Source organism: Humulus lupulus, chromosome 1, assembly GCF_963169125.1.
Source record: "Humulus lupulus chromosome 1, drHumLupu1.1, whole genome shotgun sequence".
Classification (NCBI taxonomy): domain Eukaryota; kingdom Viridiplantae; phylum Streptophyta; class Magnoliopsida; order Rosales; family Cannabaceae; genus Humulus; species Humulus lupulus.
Window position 1 is genome coordinate 248,200,878 of NC_084793.1, and position 22,413 is coordinate 248,223,290.

At 38.5% G+C, this 22,413-nt stretch overlaps 2 protein-coding genes across 5 annotated transcripts; one reads left to right on the forward strand and one right to left on the reverse strand.

The window, feature by feature from the left end:
* The first annotated feature begins 10,278 nt into the window (after window positions 1-10,278).
* LOC133805265 (asparagine synthetase [glutamine-hydrolyzing] 3) lies at window positions 10,279-18,307 on the forward strand. Of its 3 annotated transcripts, none has more exons than XM_062243407.1 (15): window positions 10,291-10,582; window positions 11,028-11,166; window positions 11,410-11,505; window positions 11,646-11,787; window positions 12,096-12,191; window positions 12,457-12,551; window positions 14,899-15,060; window positions 15,809-15,889; window positions 15,976-16,197; window positions 16,347-16,481; window positions 16,741-16,821; window positions 17,005-17,091; window positions 17,241-17,348; window positions 17,624-17,921; window positions 18,030-18,307. In XM_062243407.1, the coding sequence occupies exons 1-14, from the start codon at window positions 10,503-10,505 to the stop codon at window positions 17,855-17,857; spliced, it is 1,758 nt and encodes a 585-aa protein (XP_062099391.1). In that variant the 5' UTR covers window positions 10,291-10,502; the 3' UTR covers window positions 17,858-17,921; window positions 18,030-18,307. The 3 variants fall into 3 exon arrangements, with proteins under 3 accessions (XP_062099399.1, XP_062099391.1, XP_062099385.1); XM_062243401.1 differs by having other exon boundaries at window positions 10,293-10,582; window positions 18,059-18,307; XM_062243415.1 differs by lacking the exon at window positions 18,030-18,307 and having other exon boundaries at window positions 10,279-10,582; window positions 16,347-16,498; window positions 17,624-17,661.
* Window positions 18,308-18,683: 376 nt separating this feature from the next.
* On the reverse strand, window positions 18,684-22,366 carry LOC133805288 (uncharacterized). Of its 2 annotated transcripts, none has more exons than XM_062243431.1 (8): window positions 21,836-22,366; window positions 20,763-21,298; window positions 20,576-20,648; window positions 19,927-20,007; window positions 19,781-19,844; window positions 19,578-19,665; window positions 19,300-19,384; window positions 18,684-19,156 (listed from the first exon to the last, which is right to left on the reverse strand). In XM_062243431.1, exons 1-8 carry the CDS (start codon window positions 21,959-21,961, stop codon window positions 19,097-19,099), a joined length of 1,113 nt encoding a protein of 370 aa, XP_062099415.1. In that variant the 5' UTR covers window positions 21,962-22,366; the 3' UTR covers window positions 18,684-19,096. The 2 variants fall into 2 exon arrangements, with proteins under 2 accessions (XP_062099415.1, XP_062099407.1); XM_062243423.1 differs by having other exon boundaries at window positions 18,684-19,136; window positions 21,836-22,364.
* Window positions 22,367-22,413: the final 47 nt, after the last annotated feature.

Sequence of the window (22,413 nt, forward strand, 5' to 3'; positions counted from 1 at the left end):
GTTCCAGGATTGGTTTTAGAATTTGAACTCATTGGATCACCGTTTATGGTTGTGACTAGGTTATCACTAGGGCCTTGGAATCAGGATCGTGCTTGTGGCTCATTTATTGGTAACCTGTGCTTGGACCAAAGGTAAGAAAACTTGCACCCCATATATGTGACATGCATGGTTATTCTTGATGCATGTTGGATGTTTAAATGTGATGCACGAGAAACATGTGGTTAGGGCATGCCATGAATGTTAAATATGAGATTGATCAGAGCTTGAGTCTCTGTGTTTGTGCATGATCATAATTATGCTAGCAATTGTTAAATAAGCATGCTGAATGCCCTATTTTCGGATATTTGACATATGTTATATGCCTTGTAGCATTGCTTACCTGTGTGTGGCACTGACTAACTAGTCAGAATCAGCACTGGTCGGGTTTTACTGACCTAAGAGTCAGAAGTGGCATAAGCGTCATGAACGCAGAGCCAATAAAAGATTAGATCTAATCGACATCGGCATTGAATGACTCATATGGGGTATTAATGCTAGACCAACCCTAAGTTCGATGAAAACTATAAGCGCTTGACTAGTTTATGACTAGTTACTCAGAGCCAAGGCCAAAGGCCTAGGTGACTATTTTGTCACATGGCTAAGGGAGCGGAATCCCATGTTAGTGACTCCGTGGTCACTCGGTAGGTTTATGTTGATGACTGTTTCGTTATATACCTACCTTGTTTAAGCTAGTGAAATGATCACTTATTTGTTAAAGGTGCAGACCCCCTAATAGTGACTAGATGATTAGTCACTCGTTTAAAGGTACAGACCCCCTGTTTGTGACTTGTTGATCAGTCACTCGTTCATTATTTGAACTTATTTGCATGCGTGATTAAGGCTGTTATTGCTAGGCATGCACTCTATGATTTGATGTCATGTTATGACTGTTCGTGAGCATGTTGAGTTTTCTTGCCGGGCCTCGGCTCACGGGTGCTATGTGGTGCAGGTAAAGGCAAAAGAAAGCTGGACCATCCTTGAGTTGGAGAGCTTAGGTGACGATGTGTACATATGTGGCTGCTCGACTGCCACGACCGAGGGTTGAAAGAGGAACTGGGGTTACACCCTGTTTTGCCGCTTAGGTCAGCTGGTTGTAAATATTTTATTGTAATGAACCTTTAAATTATATTTTTGGGATCCCAATGTATACAATAAACATTCTAATGAAATGTTATATCTTAACCAAAAATTTTAATCCCTAAACCGCTAATCATACTTAGTCACACGATTATGGCCAAATGACTCGATTAGCGAGTTTAGCATTGTTTAAAAGGCACACCGTAACAGTCCCTGGAGTTTAGGGCGTTACAGGTCTGCAATGATATTTGAATAAATTGGTCACCTTATTGATTTCGTGGAGACTAGAAGTAGAAATATTGAAACAACTAAGGTGAATAGTATAGCAGAAGTTATGAAAGTGTAAATTCTTTGCTTAGAAAAGAGAAAGGGAGCGACTTGTATTTATTTGCAACTCGCTTGTTTACCGTGAAAGAGAAGAGAGAGAGTTTTGTTTCATTGGAAGAATCAAATGCTAGTTGACTAACTCCTAGCATCTATTGTTGTCCTTTGCCAGATGTTGGCTGACTGACTCCTAGCGTCAGTTGTTATCCAGCTCCAAATTCTGGCAAGTTGGCTAGAGGTTGGTTGTCTAAGTGCAAGTGTCTTCTCACCTGCATTGACATTTGAATTTCCCATGTTAGGAAGGGCAGTACGAGTATGATAATTCTGAACTGAAGATGATGGGACCATCATTTGTTGATCCACTCCGCCACTGTTGGCAATTGGAGTGAAATCACCTAGAGATTGCATTGAGTTGACTTGACTCTAAAGTGTGATGGTTGTACTCCTATGATCTAGGATGGCATCGTCTCCACCTACATGATTAAGTCAGCATTCTCTGCCTCAAGCCTCTCAATTTTCTTGCGATCTTTATTCATATGGGCAGTGAGGGCTACAACCTGGGCGGCTAGATCGAGTGTCTCAGTCATGTCTGTCATAACTCTCAAAGTGAACTCCTTAATCCTTTGTCAATTATTTGGTTGCTAGGGCCCCACAGTGCACGCCAAATTGTAAAAGCTCTTTCTACCATTAATTAAAATTGGGCACAAGCAACCTATCAAGAACAAAGAAAGAGGCAAAAGTTCAATTGGGAGCACCACTGTCAGCCAAAGGGACTCTGATGCTCAAGTCAGCCCGATTAAAATAAAATAACGAAAGAGAGATAAATAACAAAATGATAAATGATGAAAGAATGAATAAAGGAAATGATGATGGAGGCAAAGCTTGGGAGCAAAAACTCGGATGATTGGTTTAGTTGTCAGAATGAAGTGATTAGTTCGAGTACTAATTATCATATAATCTTAAAGGACTACCTAGACTTCATTTTATAAGGTCCTCCCTTAGTTTGACTGTCTCGTTCGACTCATTCAAAGGAATGGTTAAGTGAATCTCGCGTGAAGGATAACGTCCTCCTTGACTTAATCTCTATCTGATTGATTCAAAGTCTTTGGCTGATAGGATGGATTCACATGCGAATTCGGGTATGGGTTTAAGAACAATGAGTCATAAGGGTCGAGTAGGTCGAGTGGCTTTGTGGGCGAGTGATCCGAGTAGCCTTGTGGCCTTGTGGGCCAAGTGAGTCATAAGGGCCGAGTGGCCCTGTGGAGCCGAGTGGTTGTGTGGGCTGAGTAATTCGTGTGGTCGTGTGGACTGAGTGGGCGCAAGGCCCATCAACCAATATGGACCTACTCATTTGTATCAGTGTGGCTAAGTTGTTTCATCTGAATGCCTTATGGGGCTTTAAGTACACTATTGTTTTAAGCGGATTTTTATCACTATAGACAGTAACTTTATGTAAGGGTTAAATTCAATTTTTTTAGGAAAATTTACGGCATAACTTCCTATGTATTTGTATTTGTTGCACTTAAATGCCTAAGTTAAAATTTTTGTAGCATAACTCCATACCATTAATATTTTGGTGCGGTTGTCACTCCCTAGCCATTAACTGTGTTCCAAGGACACATGACTGCACCAGATTAGATAAAAAAAATTAAAGGAAAATTGTGGCATAACTCTCTATGTAGTTATATTTGTTGCACTTAAAAGCCTAAGTAAACTTTTTTTTTAAAGTATTGTTTTAAAAACTTAATTTATTTTTTAACTTTTTTTATTTTAATTAATCATTTTAAAATTTAATTTTTTATTCAATTTGGTGTGACTACTGTCTCCTAGAAAATTGCGAAAATTGAAACAATTCTTTTAATCATTTCAAAATTTTAAATAACTTTATTTATTTTATATTATATTTAAATTAAAATAAATAAAATTATATAATTATAAAAAATAATTAAAGGATACATACTTTCATAAATTTTAGTTAAGTATTTAAGTGTAACAAATATAACTACATAAAGAGTTATACTACATATATTTTTTGAATTTTTTATCCAATTTGGTGCAGTCACATGTCCCTATAACACAATTAGCAGCTAAGGAATAATGATTGCACCAACATACTATCAGGTACTTCTTTAGTTCCTCACTTGCTTTTGAAAGACTTAGTCATTCATGAGACGTGTTACATTGGATTATATAAAATACATTTTGAGTGGTTGGATGAATTTAAAAAAAAAACATCTTAAAATACCATTTCACCCTCAGGAAACTCTTAGTAACTTGTAACCAGTTTATGTCTTTTTTTTAATAGACCCCCCAAAAAATCTATCTTCTCCCATCAACCATTTATATTTTTCTTTTGTTAAATACACATCTAATTAACCTATTGTAAAATATATTGACAAAATTAATTAATGTTAAAAATTCTATAATCTATAAAAAAAAATTATTATTTTTAAATCTAATTAATCTTAGTGTCAAATATATTTGCAAAAATAATTAATGTTGAAAGAGTTTACCAAGTTTTTTTAATAAAAAAAATATAATATATTCTCAATCCATGTATATAATATACATTCTCAAACCTAATTATTGGTAATACAGTTATCTCAATATTACAGGAATAAACAAAATCAAATAAGTCTAAAAAAACTTAATACACAACTCATATACGCAATCATAATATATCAGTTTTAGTTACATGCTACTAAACACGTATTTAAATTACTTAGCAACAACACAATGTTTATGTAACGCCCTACTACCGTAGAGCCATTACTAAGTGAAGTTAAAATGTGCAACCAACTCGCTAAACGAGGTTTTTAAAACAAAAGTGTGATTAAGTGAAAGTCTAGGCTGTAATCTTTAAAAAGTTACTCTATTTCATTAAAAGTTTAAGAGTTTAACATTCAGGATCCCATAACTCAGTTTATAAAATATTTACAACTCAAAGCAAGATTATAAGTAATTAACCATCAAAACTAGGGTTTATACAGCCTTTTCTCAAAAATTTCCCCAACCAAGACAGTCGGGCAGACCGAACATGTATGTGCCGCCCCCACGCCCTCCGTACTCATGGCTGGTTGACTTTCTCTTTGCCCTTACCTGCAACACAGAGCACCCGTGAGCCGAAGCCCAGCAAGAAAACTCAAACAGTACATAACACATGCATAATATACTATCACTACAACAGATATCTCAAATCTAGTCAGACAGTCCATACAACCTAACACATATACGGCCATGCCGTCCTAGAAGCGTTACCAAAGCCTGGGATCTCGGTCTACACCGTATGGATATCCCAGGTATCCACTGGGGTCTCACCCTAACCACGAGCACTCCATGTACTAAGTGGTATTCTCGGCCCCACTGCCGTTCTCGGCCATTCACCGTTCTTTCAGCTATAGTTACATATAGCATTCGCATTCAACATTCAAACATATAATGGTACATTTAGAGCTATAGCCTAGCAAAAATATAATCTAGGGCCACGCCCTGCAACAATTCAATGGGCCCAAGCCCTGCAACACGGGTGCTACAGTTCTCTTACCTGTATCCCGAGCGTTCGATGCCCCAAAGCCGCGAGCACGGTCCTCTACCCCGAGCCTCTCCAAAGACCTAGTCACAACACATATGAAACATCCTTTATCACTAACCAATCCAAGACCACTTCCCGGGACCAATCCCACACTCTCGGAACCCCCAAATCCCTAAAACAATACATCGAAGACATCCCCCGAACCCCCGGAGCAAAGGCTCAAAATTGCAAAATCCCATGCTCTGAAATTGGCCTAGCGCCGCGGCGCTGCCCTAGAGGGCCGCGGCGCCCAGCAAGTTAGAGAGCTCGCCCTGCCCAGAATCAGCCTCGCACCACGGTGCCCAAGAACAGGGTCGCAGCGCTCCTTCGCGAGCCCAGAAATCTGGGTTTTTCCCCTGCGTTTCCCCGAACCAAAACACTCCCAAATCATCCCAAACTCACACCTAAGCCCCAAAACTGTAACGCCCCAACTCCAGGGACCGTTACGGTGTGCCTTGTAAACAGTGCTAAACTCGCTAATCGAGTCATTTGGCCAAAATCGTGAACTAAGTTTGATTAACGGTTTAGGGATTAAACATTTTGGTTAAGATGTAACGTTTCACTAGAACGTTTAACATATACATTGGGATCCCGAAAATATAATTTCAGAGTCTATTACAGAAAATATTTACAACAGGCCGTTCTAAGCGGCAAAACAGGGTTCAACCCTAGTTCCACTTTAAACCTCGGCCGTGGTGGACGAGCAGCTGCATATGTACACGTCATCACCTAAGCTCTCCAACTCAAGAATGGTCCAGCTTCCTCTTGCCTTTACCTGCACCACGTAGCACCCGTGAGCCGAAGCCCAGCAAGAAAACCCAATAAAGCATGATATAATGTCAACAACGATCATAACAACCATTCAGGACTATCAGTCCAAGCAAATAGGTGACAATAGCCAAAAGTCACAATAATGAGCATCGCTCCTTCTAGCCATATGACGATAGGGTCACCAGGGCTTAACTGATAAGTGATCCTTTCATAAGTTTGATTAGGACAGGTGCATGGTGAATGGTCACCAACATAACCTTCCTCCCGACTCTAGAGTCGTGCAATGGACAGCGTCCCTTGGCCATGTGACAACAGTCACCGGGGTCATATACCTTGGCCATAAACATCTGGTCATAGACCAGGCAAGCGCTTAATAGTTCTTCGACCTTAGGGTCGGCCTGACATTAATGCCATAGAGCCATTCAATGCATGATTCTCGACTTAAGCTTGATTAGGACAGGTGCAAGGTGATTAGTCACCAACATAACCTTCCTCACGACTCTGGAGTCGAAACTATGGACAACGTCCCTTAGCCACGTGACAAACAGTCACCGGGGTCATGTACCTTGGCTATATTCATCTGGTTGTAAGCCAGGCAAGCGCTTATAAGTTCCTCGACCTTAGGGTCGGTCTGGCATTAATGCTATAGAGCCATTCAATGCATAATCATCGACCTTAGGGTCGGTCTAGCATTAATGCCATAGAGCCATTCAATGCGAAACTCTCAACTTTAGAGTCGGTCCCTGACTAGTCAGTGTCAATCACAAGTAAGACATGCCACCAATCACATACTTCATGTTCCATATCCGTAAACGAGGCATTTAGCATGCTTACTAAACAGGTATTAGTGTTATTAGGGCCATGCATAAACACAGAGGCTCAATCTCTGAACACTATCATACTCAGTATATAAAGCACGTCTCAAACACATGTTTCTCATGAATCATACGCAACATATCCAGCAATCCAACATGCGCTAATAACAGCCATGCATGTCACATTTAATAGTCAACCAACATGCATCAAGAATAGCCATGCATGTCATACATAATAATCATCCAACATGCATCATAATAACCATGCATGTCATACATATACACAGGGTGCAGTTCTCTTACTTCAAAGCCGAGCTAGAACGATTAAAAGAACGACCCTTGAGAACGATCAACTTTTAGTCCTTTAGCGGTCACCTAGTCATAACCAAATATAAGGTATCATTAATAAAAACGATAACTGAGGGTTCCCAAACCAAATCCCAGCCCCCGAGACCTCAAACACTACCCAACCGGGTACTAGGTTCAACCCCGAGGCCTATGGTTTGAATCCCCGAGCTAAAAACCACACTTTAGAAAAATTAGCCTTAAGGGCCGCGGCCCTCCCCTGCTGCGCCGCGACGCGCTCTTTAGACAGAAGGGCTCCCTCCTGACAGACACCAAGGGCCGCGGCGCTCCCCTGCTGCGCCGCGGCGCCCAGCCCAACCAAGCCAAGTCGGCCACACGCACCAGAATTTTCCCCTGTGCTATTTCCTCTCAAACCAGTCATTCTAACCATCATAAAACCTCTTCCTAACATATAATTAAACCCCCACACATCACCCATAACCTCTCATCATCAAAACCCAATCATACCATCAATCAAAACCCCTTTAAATCCATACTTCTCACAAGTATCAAAAACTGAAAACCAAAACTTGAAAACAGAGCAACACCTGAAACCAAAGTCTAAAACTCACCTTGAAACCTGTTTTGAATCCCCTTTAATGGTTGAAACAAGTCTCCTAGCTGCCACCTTTGATTTCCAAGCTTAACTTCTTGATTTGGGCTCTCAAAATTCAAAGAAAAGAGAAGGGAAAATCTTGTACGGGAGAGAGAGGAAGAGAGGATGAGGATGGCTCTGTTTTTACTCTGTTTTCTACAGCCCTTTATGTCATATATATCCCTATGGACAAAAGACCAAAATACCCCTTAGCCAAATAAACCCCTCTAAAGTCTTCTGAGGGTAAAACCGTCCTTTCTCGCCTAACTCGTTAATTATAATTAACGCTCTCCAATTCCCGATATTCTCAATATCCTCAAACACCAATAATTCACATCTCATTACCCTTTAATTCCCGGTAATGTTCTAATCATTAAATTCACCCCGAGACTCACCCCGAGCCCCGAACTTAAACCCGTTATGACTAGACCGAACACTTACACCTCATGATCGTCTCGTGTCGATAGCTCGAGCCAATCCACCTTATAATGTGGCTATATTAATTAATCACAATCACGCACCCAAAATATACAAGTACGCCCACAGTGGCCAAATTACCAAAATGCCCTTGCATTATAAATATGAGCCCATACGCATGCATTCACCATCATATAATAATATAATTCACGTAAACATGCATATAATCATTAAATATCATAATAAATCATTTATGGCCCTCCCGGCCTCCTAATCAAGGTCTTAAACCTTATTAGGAAATTTGGGGCATTACAAAAACCAACTCAAAACCCCTAATAGACCACACAACAACCTAAAAACATCATAACCTAGCTCAATTACACAATCATTCACAAAATTCACTCTTGAGTTCCATGCCTTAGTAATTCAAACCAGAAAGTTAAAAGCTTAAACCTAAATCCAAACCACACTTCAAATTCCCTAACCCATAATAGAAATAAACTTTGCAATTACACATAATCCTTACCTTGAGTGAAGAATCCAACCTTTAGCTTCCTTGCTTCCAGCTCCAAACCAAGCCCTATAATCCCTCAAGTTGAATTCCCACAAAACCAGCCACAACTATCTCTGAATTTCCATTCTTCTTTCTAAAATCAAACTTAAAACTCAATAAAATAAAAGCAGTTCTTACCTCAGGCAATCTTGGACTAAACTTGATCTTGGTTACTTCAAATCTCTCAATTCTCCTCCTAGGGCTCAAATTCTGCTTCCTTCTTCTTTTTCCCCTTTCTTTCTAGTTCTTTCTTCCAAATTCAGCATAAACTAGGATATTACCAAGTATAATACGTATTCCTTTCTCCTTCAGCTGAAACTTATCTATCCTTAGCCAATTGACCATTCTACCCTTCCTTTAATATCCCTTTCCTAACTAACCTCAAGGGTTCTCTTGTCTTTTCTTATCTATTACAATTCTACCACTTCTTCCAACCAAGCTTGTTACTCTCAGCGGTTACTAACGGTTACACAAGTTACCAAATTACCAGTTACCATTATCTCCCAAGAACTAAATTACAAAATCCCCGGAATACCCCTAAGCTCCTCTCGAGCCTGGTATAAAATCCCATTGTGACTTTTGAGTTATCCAGCTTGCTAGGACCGTCTCGGTATGTGCATCACACTGATATCACCACACCCACGTGGTACAAATCACATAACATAGTTATCACATTTATGCCCTCAACGGGCCAAAATTACTAATTTACCCCTATCATGCAAACGGGGCCCACATGCATATTTATACCACCTAAACATGCATCCTAGTCACATATTCATTTAAATTCATATATTAACATATTAATTCACTTATTGCCCTCCAGACACGCTAATCAGAGTCTTAAACTTTATTAGCAACTTAGGGTGTTACAGTTTATGTTACTAGTCATATAAAATTTACTATAAAACTTTCAACTATATATATTTTGACATTGTTATACACTTTTGTCCTTATTTTTTAAAGTCACATCAATTAAATTTTTCCAACTAATTCACATAACGGATAATACCAAATCAAAAGCATATACACAAAATATTGAAACAATATTCATATTTTGACACTTGTCAAAAATTGAGTCTCATAATGAAGGCCTTAGTGTTGCGAGGAACTAAAGAATTTTCCAATACTATCTATAGTAAGTTATGTGGCCAAAATTTTACTTATGTAATTAAATATAACAAATTCGAAGAGATAAGAATTTATGCGGCAAGTTTCCCATTTCTTTATTTTTTATTTTTGCTAGAACGTGCTTGTTCATAACGATGGCTACCACAGGAGGAGGCCCTCCCTTTGGAAAACAATAGAGTTTTTTTTTTTTTTAATTAGGAAAACAATAGCGTTTAAGCTAACAATTCTAGCATGTTTTGCCAAATCATCAGCTAGTGCATTGTCCGATCACCTAATAAAATTAACCCTACATACATTAAACTAATTTGATGTATTTATTATAATCAGAGTTTGAATGTTGCAGTAAACAGTGGACCCACATTTATTTTAATGTACCGTAGTTGATTTGATGACATAAGTTGACAAAGAAATAAAAAAAAAACATATTTAATAATTAAAGATGAATTGAATCTTTGAATTCATGAATCTGAGATTCCAAAACCCCACCACCTGACCAGAGTGTCACAACCCGAATCCAATCAATTCCATTTAACTTGTAAATAAAAATATCAATAGAGAGAATCAGAATACAATGTAAACAAGGAAACCCTAGTTTTAGAAAATAAAATAATAATTATAATAAAAGAAAAGAACTTGTATTAATATAATAAAGAGATTGAAAAGGGAATTTTGGGAACGGAATCTTTCACAAAAGTACTGTCAGATTGTCAGAATCAACGGTCACGATTACTGCGTTTGCTGACTATAAATATATATCCACGCGTTCCCTGCGCCTTCTCCATTCTCATTTCATACTCACCCACCTTCGTCTTCTTCTTCCTCCTCACTTGTACACAGAGGGACTGAGAGAGAGAAGGGTACGTCGCCATGTGTGGGATACTGGCAGTGTTTGGTTGCATAGACAACTCTCAGGCGAAACGGTCCCGTATCATCGAATTGTCGCGGAGGTCAGCTTTTTTCCTTGTCCATTTTTCGTTTTCTTCTCAATTTTGTCATAGTACGAATGCTTGAGCTTTGCATTGTTAGTGCATTTCATTTCTAAGCTGAGTTTTTCTTCTTTCCGAGAATTTATTCTTTGGGTTGGGATGTGTGCTACTGGATACGACATGATCTTTATCTTATTTTAACATACCCAAATCGTAGTATTGTTGATTATTATCGCATTATCGACTCTAATCGTTGATATTGCTATGGCTTTTTCCCGTTATCAGTTCAATTTAACATGTTTAATTTATATTTTGATGCTGTTTGCTCATGTTGGGATTTGGGTATTGAGTAAAGAGGTTTTAAGTTAATGGATTAGGATGTGGGTGGCTTTTTTTTAATTATCTTTTTTGTTTTGTTAATAAGCTTTGATTGATTATGTTTGCTCTCTTGACTTGAAACCCATAGGCTTCGCCATAGAGGTCCTGATTGGAGTGGCTTGCATTGTCATGGGGATTGTTATCTTGCTCATCAACGTTTAGCTATTGTAGACCCCACTTCTGGAGATCAGCCCCTTTACAATGAAGACAAGACTGTTGTCGTCACGGTACTACTAGCTCTTTTTCCTAAACCAACTAGTGTGTGTAGGTTTATGTTAACTAACGCTAAGATCAACTAATTAACAAGGTTTCCATTAAATTTGAAAAGTTTAATTAACACAAACATATATAAAATTATTGGATTACTTTTTGTGGAACTGTTTTTCTCTTTCCTTTTATATTTCGTTATTTTACCAATGTATCAACTTGTCACCTTTCTCATTAGTGATTGTTGAAATTGTGGTCATAAGGTTAATGGAGAGATATATAACCATAAGGAATTGAGACAGAAGCTGAAGTCACACCAGTTTCGCACTGGCAGTGACTGTGAAGTCATTGCACATCTTGTAAGTGACTGAGAATATATTCAAGATTGATTTGTGCGTGGTGAACAACTATTTATTATAATTATGACCTCTTTTCATATTTCTTCTTTTGGTACCTTTTTGGTGCATCACTTATTAGAATTTGTCATTGTCATTGCCAGTATGAAGAATATGGGGAGGATTTTGTGGATATGTTGGATGGCATGTTCTCCTTTGTCATTCTTGACACTCGAGACAATAGTTATATAGCAGCTCGGGATGCTATTGGTATTACCCCACTTTACATGGGATGGGGTCTTGATGGTATGTAACTTCATCCCTATATGTACTGTCTGGTGTTGATAATAGTAGTTTAAGACTTTGTTTCTTGAATAGGAGCTGCATAAGATGTTATAAAGTGTGAAAAATGTACTGCCTTACACTCACAATAACATATACTCTGTATTTTTTAGTTCAGAAAGTAGAGAGTGCCGTTGATTTTCAGTTCATCTATTATTTGCTCTTGCTTACTTTTATCCTTTACTATTTGAGAATTTATGATTTTATTTTTATTTTAAAAGTTAGAGAGATGATAAAGTGAAGAACATATTTTATTACTTAATCATCTGCAGGATCAGTTTGGTTTGCTTCAGAAATGAAGGCTTTGAGTGATGATTGTGAAAGATTTATGACGTTTCTTCCTGGGCATATATACTCTAGCAAGCAAGGTATGATCTTATCATGCTTGTGAATTTAAGTTCTCTATTAGTAAGTAAAGGAAACAATAAGTAAAGATCAGATCATATATTACCTTGTTCTTTTACTATAAAAACTCAAGAAATCTACAGAGTGGTTTCAAAACTTTAGTGCCTGTGATATATCTCTGTTTGGAACAAAATTCATGGTTAACTTAAAATCTATTTTTACAACATCACTATCCTTTTTGGTTGTTGGATGTTATGTTTTCCATCTTATGAATTCATGTATTTGCAGGAGCAATGAGAAGATGGTACAACCCACCATGGTTTTCAGAGCAAATACCTTCAACTCCCTATGATCCAATGGTCCTTCGCAAGGCTTTTGAGAAGGTATGCTCCAAAATTTTCTTACCTTTTTGTTATTTTATGTATTTATATTTCCACTACTCGTGCTTGGTATATAGCAGCCAGTATAAAAGAATATCCCATGGTCTAGAGGACCTCAAACTTGTGTTCGCACAGTTAGTTTTTGAGATGGTAATCAAAGCTCTAAAAAGATCAAACATACCATTTATACGCCATTGACAATTATCTTACTAGTATAATATAGTGACACGAAAGTCCCTTAATTACTAACATAAAAATATGTCAGGCAAGGCAGATAACTTTTTCTTAGGATATGGTTGGTTTATGCTTGTTCATTTCCTACTTCAAAAGTGATCAGCGGATTCTGCTAATTGGCTACTTACTTGTTGCCAGGGGGAGTTGCAAAAGTCTGCTAATATATGTGGGTTTGATTATTCTTATTGTCTGCCATGAGTTTACTTTTTAAGAATTTTGTGGTCAAAGCTAGGTACAGAATTTTATAGGACAAAGCTCATTTGTCATTGGAGTTGATTAACACATCAACCAAATAGCTAGAAACACATTTAGTGCATCCATACAACTTAGATTAAGCGTCTCCCAAGAGCTCAAGAGTCACTGGATTGCTGATCAATTAGCAAACTGCAAATTACTGTAATATTGTTTTATGAATGTGTTGACGGTGAAATCTCGTCAACGAAATTTGATCGGAAAACTCAAAGGTAAGTATGAAAATATTTAGATCGGAACTTAGAATAAACTTATGAAAAGGTAAACACAGATCAACAATGGAGTGAACATTTGTATATTGCTTGATAGCTTGAGTGTACAATGAATTTTCCAACCCCCTATTATGAGGGGTCAAGGTCTATTTATAGCTGGGCTCTAATGACCCCTTTATACATGGTGGTCCCTTAGGACAAAATAGTACATGAGTACACTGTCAGGGTAGCAGCACAGGTGGTAGTGGTATTGGAAGAGTGGTGGTCTGCTCTAGTACGTGTCAGGGGTCTGCAAAAAGTACTCCTGCCTTGGTATCATATTATGCCTCCACTACTTGTCGGGTACGGACCTCATAGGCGTGCTGAGGGAGTCCTTACCATGTACCATTTTTGTACCGCCACTACCTGTCTGGTGTGGACACCACATTCGTACTCTGACTCCTCTAGGTTCGTAGGTACGTTATGTACTCGTATGAGCTCCTCGAGTCACAGGTTTTCACCCTCGCAAGGTACCTTACTCCCAAGGGCTTCAAGTGTTGAAACCCTTGTGTGTTATCACGGATGACATGGTTCCAAGGTGCCTGTGGGGGAAGGCCCTCACGAAACCCCTGATGGGCGCAAGGCCCTGAGGGGCGCGAGGCAGCTGATGGGCGCGAGATGGCATCTGGGCGAGTCGAGGTGTTGTGTGCCTCATTATGTGAGGCGAAGTGGAGGCCGTGGCTGCGTAAGGTGCGAGGTGGCTGGAGTATTCGCGCGAGATGGCACCTGGGCGAGGCCCATAGGTGCGCGACACTTGGGCGCGAGACCATGGGGTCTCTATCGAGGTTGGCGAGGCAAAGTACACGAGCGGTTTCGCGAGGTGCCTGGGTGCGCTGCACCTGGGCGAGGCGACGTGCACGGGCGGCCGCGCGAGGCGCCTGGGTGCGTTGCACCTAGGCGGCTGTGCGAGGCGCCTGGGTGTGCTGCACCTGGGCGAGGCAATGTGCATGGGCGTCTGCGCGAGGTGCTTGGGTGCGCTGCACCTGGGCGAGGCGATGTGCACGGGCGGCTGCACGAGGCGCCTGGGTGTGCATCATGGTTCATACATGCGAGACGCCCTTGGTGCGAGACACCTTGCAGGCGCGCGCGAGGCCCTTTCGTGGTACGAGATGCCATTGGTGCGAGACACCCTTTAGGCGTGCGTAAGGCCCTTTTGTGGTGCGAGACGCCATTGGTGCGAGACACCCTTCAGACGCGCGCAAGGCCCTTCCATGGTGCGAGACACCCTCCTGACGCAAGGCCCGTCAAAGTGCAAGGCTCCTTCTTGCGCCTGCCCTTCTAAGCGTGAGGTGGCCTCGGGGCGAGGCTAGGTGTGCCTCACCTCGCGCGAGACACATGTCCTCGCCATACGAGGCTAGAGGTGCTTGGGGCGAGGCACTTGGGCGTAAGGTGACTTAGTCTCCAAAAAGGCAGAGACCTACGGGGCTTTGAGAGTTTTGGCTAGAACGTGGTCTCACGAGACCTATTGGCACGAGCCCGATAACATGACTAAGTGACCCTTAACCATGTGTTCTGTGTGGGGACTAGAGATTTTTTTTTTCTTGGTGGATTTTCGGCATCCACAGAATGATGTTTGATATTTAATGCATCATGTTATTCTTGAAATCTTGCAGGCTGTTCTAAAGAGACTCATGACAGATGTACCATTTGGTGTGCTTTTGTCTGGAGGCCTGGACTCATCACTTGTGGCAGCTGTGGCTTCTCGCTTTTTGGCTGAATCAGAGGTTGCATGTCAGTGGGGATCTCAGTTGCATACCTTCTGTGTTGGTTTGAAGGTCATGACAATTATTTCTTGTTTGATAGCATGCATCTACTTACATTTTATCCTGTCATTGATATTTTTTCGTAATTTTTTTTTTAAATCCCATTGCTGTAATTTGACTTTATTCAAATTTGAATGTGTAATGATCTTATTCTGAAAAGCTTTTGATCTAAAAGATAAGGAAAAAATTGGATTATATTGTATCTGTTTTGTTTTTATCTAAGAATCTTGATTTATGAGTACTGGTTGTGACCGTGTGCAATGTTGAAATGAAGGATCAGCTGAATATTCCTGTATATGTAGTACCTAAGATGTGTTTGTTACCAGTTTGTGATATCCTGTAAAATGGCAACTGCGGGAGTTCTTTTAGACTAGTACCATTCATACTTTTTAAAATAATAATAATAAATAATACCTAGATGTATATTGTCTTGTTAAGTGGCTCACGCTGATGAGGAAGTTAGGATGCAAAAACATGCTGAGCTGTTTTCAATGCATCCAATAGCTTTAGCACAACAACATTCACTTCATCATTGATGTTTGCTCCCTATACCAGGCGCTGACATGATTAGTTTAAACAAAAAAGAAGAGCTCTGACCATTTCACTCATATGATTCAAATTTTAGTTTGTTTGATTTGAAAGATTGCTAAAACTGTGATTTATTTGTTCCCTTTGATTTTATTTTCTTCTATTTTTTCTTTCTATATTACCTTTCTATATGTTAATATATATTCATTTGCTTCACTTATTATGTATTCAGGGTTCTCCTGATCTAAAAGCCGCACAAGAGGTAGCAGATTATCTTGGAACTCGTCATCATGAGTTTCACTTCACTGTTCAGGTGATCCATCTCTTCTAAAGCTAAGGTTCCTGCGTGCATTTTAAGTTTATAAGATAATAGAATTATTTCCTTCGTTTCCAATTCAGGAAGGCATAGATGCAATCGAAGAAGTCATTTATCATACTGAAACATATGATGTGACCACTATCAGAGCTAGCACTCCCATGTTTCTTATGTCTAGAAAAATTAAATCTTTGGGAGTGAAAATGGTTATCTCTGGGGAAGGTTCAGATGAAATTTTTGGGGGTTATCTGTATTTCCACAAGGCCCCAAATAAGGAGGAGTTACACCAAGAAACATGTCGGAAGGTACTTGACCAATCTCTCCCTTCTTTCCATTTATTTTCTTTTCTTGATTAGTGGCATGTGACATTGCAATTCAACACTGCTGGATTTGGTCATACTGCCTCAGTTTTGAGTTTCTGTAATTTTTAATGGTTACATGGACAATTGATCAGATCAAAGCTCTTCATCTTTACGACTGTCTGAGAGCCAACAAATCAACTTCAGCTTGGGGGCTTGAGGCTCGTGTACCCTTTCTGGACAAAGAATTTATCAACATTGCCATGGCCATTGATCCAGAATGGAAAATGGTGAACTTTGACTTTGTGTATAAAATTTTATTATAATTTTTCTACTTAAAGCAGCTTATATGTGTTTACATATATATATATTTATTTATTTATTGGATGCAAAGTTAAAACAATTTGAAGCAAAAGAAACGTTATCCATGTCATAGACCTAATATAACATAGGGGTGGTCTGGGTAATCTTTTGCATCAAATGTTCATAAATTGAAACTAATTATATATGGTTGTAATACTTGGGACTTTCATGCATTGATAACTACAGATCAGGCCTGATCTTGGGAGAATCGAGAAGTGGGTTTTACGTAACGCATTTGATGATGATCAGAAACCGTATTTACCGAAGGTGTGTACCTCTGTTACTTCTTGCCTTTGCAACACACCGATTGTTCTGCTCATCAAATTATAAACAACCTTTCTTTTGCATGTTTATCTTGTTCCCATTGTGTTGAAGGGATGTTTACTATGTCCTTTTCAGGAGATCATTTTTCTTGTAGTGTGATTTTTTTTCCCTTTGTTTGGGTTATAGCACATTTTGTACAGGCAGAAGGAACAATTCAGTGATGGTGTAGGGTACAGTTGGATTGATGGCCTGAAGGATCACGCGAACAAACAAGTAAGACTTTGCTTTCTTTGGGTGTTGCTAGAATTTGCTTTCTATTTATACTGCCTTTAGCCAATTTATTTATCTGCGAATTGAAAAAGGAACAGATGCTTCTGTTAGCTGCATATCTTTACTCTTTACTTTTGATCGTCCTTGACCAGGTAACAGATGGTATGCTAATGCAAGCAAGCTTCATTTATCCTGAGAATACTCCTACCACAAAAGAAGGATACTTTTACAGGACTATATTCGAGAAGTTCTTTCCCAAGGTGAGATATTTAGAATATATTACAACTGTCTACCGTCTTTTCATTAACAATTATTTTGCTGGGTGTTGGTTGGGAGACTGGTTTGTTTCTTGTTTGTTGTGCTCTTGGTTACTAAATTACTGATGTTTCAATCTTCTTAATTCAACAGTTTTTTTTACTTATTTAAAATATCCGCCCATGTTCTTTAAGTAGTTATCCAATCAGAACCTAAAACTTCATGAAGCATCGTTTATTTAATTAGTAGATCACTGATTCAACTGGTCATTTTTCAACAGAATGCTGCCCGATCAACAGTTCCCGGTGGTCCAAGTGTGGCATGTAGTACTGCTAAAGCTGTTGAATGGGATGCAGCGTGGTCCAAAAATCTCGATCCATCAGGCCGTGCTGCACTTGGTGTTCATGCAGCAGCATATGAGGAATCATTGGGTGACAAGGACACCAGTCAGCTGCATGGATCTTCCCAAAAGCAGCAAGAAGGGCTGGTGGAGCAGGCTGCTGCGGTTGTTTGAGTAGAGGTTAATGTCAGTACCGTGTCATATGAGCACCATCCTAGCTTTGCTCGTAATAGCACAGGTAATTGTTACAACTTAACAAATGGTATCATTTATTGCAAGTGTTTTAACTACTCGTCTGTTTATCATGATAAGTTACCAGATTAGTTTTTAACATATGTAAGATTAGGTTAACAGATGGTCATTACTTTCTAGCAGATTTTGCAGCAAACAGTGCAGTAAGTTAGAGCTTGAAGCAGATCTTGATGAGCTGTTTGTGGATTTATGTAAAGGCATCTTTAATCAGCATCGAGATGCTGGTTTTGGAGCTTAGGTTATTTTCATTCCAATCCGTCTTTGGGCTTTTTTTGTTTTTGCTTTTGTAGATTTTACTAATAAAAATCTATTTATGTCATCTTAATGTCTTTGTTCCCAAACTAGCGTTGAATGTTGCATTTCATCTTCTCATTTAATCTCGTACTTATTTATCAACTCTGAAGATGTTTGGTCTAAATGATGGGGTTTTTGTTCTTGCGATGAACAATTTTCAAAAGAAAAATGAAATATAAAAGAATTATCAGGTGAAATATATTTGTATTGTTTCATTAATTCATACAAAAGAAAGAAAAATGCTAGAAATATCAAGCACCGCACCTATACTATATAATCTATGACTGATTTCCAATGAAAATAATTCATTTGTTAAACCACAAGATTATCTGTTGTGGTCATTAGATCTTTTGTGGCAATTATTTAAATGCATAGGTGTCATTGTAATTTGTAATGTATAAAAAAAACAAGAAAATGTAGTTCAATCTTATCAGAAGGCGACACAACACCAAAATAAGTATTGAATCAGCACTGATTTTGATATTTAGCTGTCAAAAGACAGATGGGACTGAAGAGGTTACAGTCCATATAAAATGTTTAAAACTACAAAACAGTAGCATACTTTGCACAAAACTGGCTGCTGTACAAATATCTGTGTTTATTGAAACATATATACAGGGAACGACCTTTATATGCAAATAAGAGATCAAAACATTACCAACAAAAACTCTTTTTTCTTGGGGGGGATGAAAATTAACAACAAACAGTTGATCTGTACAGAAAGTCCTGTGATTTCACTTGTTAGTTTGGTCAGCTTCACCAAGCATTAACCGCCGATAACAAGGTTTCAGCTGCCAGTTTCTTAATCATGCCTGGAGAGCATTCACCATCGGCAGATACCAGGTGCTTCCATATGGCTCATGGCAACTATCTCATCGTACTTTGATGGATACACAAAACCCCATAGCTGCATTGCATTGGAAAGAACTTGAAGACATTTTTCATTAAAAGTCTTAATGTGACATTATAAAAATTTACAGAGTTCATGTGGTGGTTTACAGAATCATATAGTGCGCATGTGTATCTGAATGTGTGAATGTGAGATAGAGATTAGTAAGCTTTGCACACACCTCAATTTCTTTTACTTCAAAGTCCTCCGAGTGCGCAAGACAAGGGTTCCCATAGGTTTCTGAGACTGAGCTTGATCCATTTAATCTAACATAAAGAACAACAAAGTATTAAAAAGAAAAGAAAATGAAACAATATTACATCTGCATTATAGCATTCTATATTGACCAAAATTTAATCTTTGATGGACGGTGTAAAGAAATGAGGCGTAAATCTTCTCTTTTTTTTTCTTCTTTAATTCAGAATAATAGACTGTAAAAGTAGGAGGCAGAATCCTTACAGATCATTGTCCAAATATAGTGCGAAGTGACCACCCCCGCCAATTGCTAAAAAGTCAAGGGAGCACAAAGTGAAATAGCGATTCGCACCTGTTTGTTTACTGCAGTTAGTTCTCTGTCAAAGAAACAAATGTCTAGAATAGCAAGTAGGGTCAGGTTTTGATAACATTTTACAGTTCTTCTCAATTTTCTGAATTATAGATACCTGTAGGGTGAAAGATAACAGGATGTCCAGGTTTATCTGTGAAAACAAAAGTCGCATTCGTACCCTGTTCATTGTTTCAAGTCACTTAAAGAGAGAAGAAAAGAATCACTGAATGAACTTGAAGAAAGTACGTATTTCAGCAGTACCTGATATTTTTTCTTGTTTGTTGGGTTTAGGGGTGCCTCAACCAAGCCACCAAAAACTGCACCTTTACGGTCTCCAACAACCTGAGAACACGTGAGTCATAAATAGGCATCTTCAACGTACGTACATCCATTTATATATATAATCAATTTATTGGAAATTAATATAAAAAAGTAATCTACCGTTAATAATCAATGAATATTTATTATAAATATTTAATTTTTGCTCTTTTCTATTGTTTTTCATTTTTTTAATACTCTATTAGCAGTACTGTAATTAAAAATATTATTCCAAATTTGGTTAGCACACCATTTGAGCAAGATTTTTTATTTTGTAAAATACTAAAATATAGTAGTGCATCACTTATTTAGTATTCCATTGGAGATGCCCTTAAGCAGTAAAAAGGCCTATCTATCATAATCTAAACAATAGATTATTTTTTCGACCAGAAGCTCGGAACAAGTTTCACTATAGATTTTCACAATGAAGTGCTTATCCCACATGGTACGAAAACACAAATTTATCTAATTTTAAAAACCAATTTATGCAACATCATTTCACCAGTACTTAATCCATGGCCTTCTACTACTAGAACCTGAGATAAGAAAATCCATGCTCAAATTAAAAGTATAATAGAAAACAAACTTATACCAGCAAACTGAGGCCAGGCCAAAGCATGCTTCTTCTGTATAGCGTTGAAAGTGAAATTCCATGCCTCCATGTGCTGCACAGACCAATAAAGAGATATTAGTGACATTAGCAAAACCATAAACACCATCAGTTTAATGGATCTTTCAAAAATGTATTACTCAAATGAAAAACTTCTCATTTTTCTTACCTGTATAGTAAAAACCATTTCCTTCCCTGAACAAGTGCTGGAAGTGAAGCATAGAGAGCAGTTCTTGTATTCTCTGAGAGAAGTAATGAAGGCTCCGAAACACCAGGCAAATCACTTGAAGATTCTGGATCATTCACTTTCTGGATGTGTCTCATCTCCACTCCACCAGAGTAAGAAGTATTAGCATTATTGTTGCCATCAATTTTCAAGTCAGAATCACCCTTGCCCTGCTGATTTCGATACCCACTAAATCTTGCAGCTTGGTTGACAACCCTACCAAGGGTTTGTTTTCCCTTGGAAAATAAGCTTCTCCTTCCACCATTTTCTTTCATTGAGGAGTTAGGTGGGGGATTAGCCTGCTCCACTTTCTCATCAACTTGGTCATCTGAGTTTGTATTATCTCCAGACTCCGCAGATGACAAAAGCGAGTAAAGAAATGCCGAGAACGAAGAAGTATCTGGACCAACAACTAAATCTTCAGAACCCTCATCACCATTTGGCTCAAGTTGATTTCTTTTTGACTCAGTCTCATCTACCTGAAAAAACATTATACATTGTTAATAGCTGGGACAACTTATTGCAAAATCAAAAACAATTTTATAAGAAACCATACAGAAACAAAATCTGGAGAAGGCCTTCATTTGATATGTATTCTACAGCTCGATGCAAGGTTCCGTCCAAGGATATCAAGAGTGTTTTTCCATTAATGACCAAAATGCTTCCATATTTCATCTTAAATAAATTAAATTTTCCATAGCGCAAGCTAATCTTTCGGAAGCTATATCCGATATATAAGGCTATCCATCATTTCAGGTACATAAAAAAGGATAGACTTCGTCACATAAGCCATCCTAATAATCAAACTATCATCACAAAACCATTGGAAACCGAAAAATAAAACAGAAGAAAAAATGTACCCAGATAATTAGTTCCATTGGCCGCCGGTCAATGATCAAAAACCAATCAAGAAACTCAATTAAGAGAAAAAACAGCAAACCTTCGTTACAGATACAACAATAATGAAAACCCAGAAAGCTCCGCGAGTCAACAGAGAGAAAAAAATATATACTTACAGAAACAGGAGAAGGTGAATTGGGTTGGGGCTTGGATGGTTTATCTGAAATGGGGTTGAGGAAGACCGTGGTGAGATCAGATACAAAGTGGGCCGCTTTGCTCCGCATGGACTGTTTTCTTCCCATATTTCTATTTATAAAGCGAACGAACCCGATAAAGATGAACTCCTCACCACTTATCTGCACTCCCCAATCCTTCAATTCATTTAGTCAAGATTCGAAATACCCACTTCCTCTTTTCTATTCTTTTAGCTTTTAAAAAAAAAAAATTATTTTGGATTCTGTGCCATAGGTAATCAATTCACCCAAATGAAAAAAAAAAAAAAAAATCTACGTGCAAAACCAGAACGTGTATGTTCCTCGTGTGTAAAGGAGCAAACGAAGAACCGGGCAGGGAAGAGTGTGTATGAAGCTATTTACTTTTCAAATTTGTTAAGGTCGTCGTCTTGTTCCACCCATCCCAACTATGCTAATTGCCACCAAAACTCCAAAACAGCTCCTTCGTTGAAATGTTGGTCCGGTCAGGTTTCTCTGCAGATAACTTTCTTATTAAATATTTATAAATAGCTCAACTAAGT

Coding starts and splice junctions, on each gene's coding strand:
- LOC133805265 (XM_062243407.1), top strand. CDS start 10,503: ATGTGTGGGATACTGGCAGTGTTTGGTTGCATAGACAACTCTCAGGCG. Junction 11,788..12,095: donor CATGGGATGGGGTCTTGATG/GTATGTAACTTC, acceptor AATCATCTGCAG/GATCAGTTTGGTTTGCTTCA. Junction 16,198..16,346: donor ACCAAGAAACATGTCGGAAG/GTACTTGACCAA, acceptor ACAATTGATCAG/ATCAAAGCTCTTCATCTTTA.
- LOC133805288 (XM_062243423.1), bottom strand. CDS start 21,961: ATGGGAAGAAAACAGTCCATGCGGAGCAAAGCGGCCCACTTTGTATCT. Junction 21,299..21,835: donor ATTCACCTTCTCCTGTTTCT/GTAAGTATATAT, acceptor ATGTTTTTTCAG/GTAGATGAGACTGAGTCAAA. Junction 19,137..19,299: donor TTGAAGTAAAAGAAATTGAG/GTGTGTGCAAAG, acceptor AATGCAATGCAG/CTATGGGGTTTTGTGTATCC.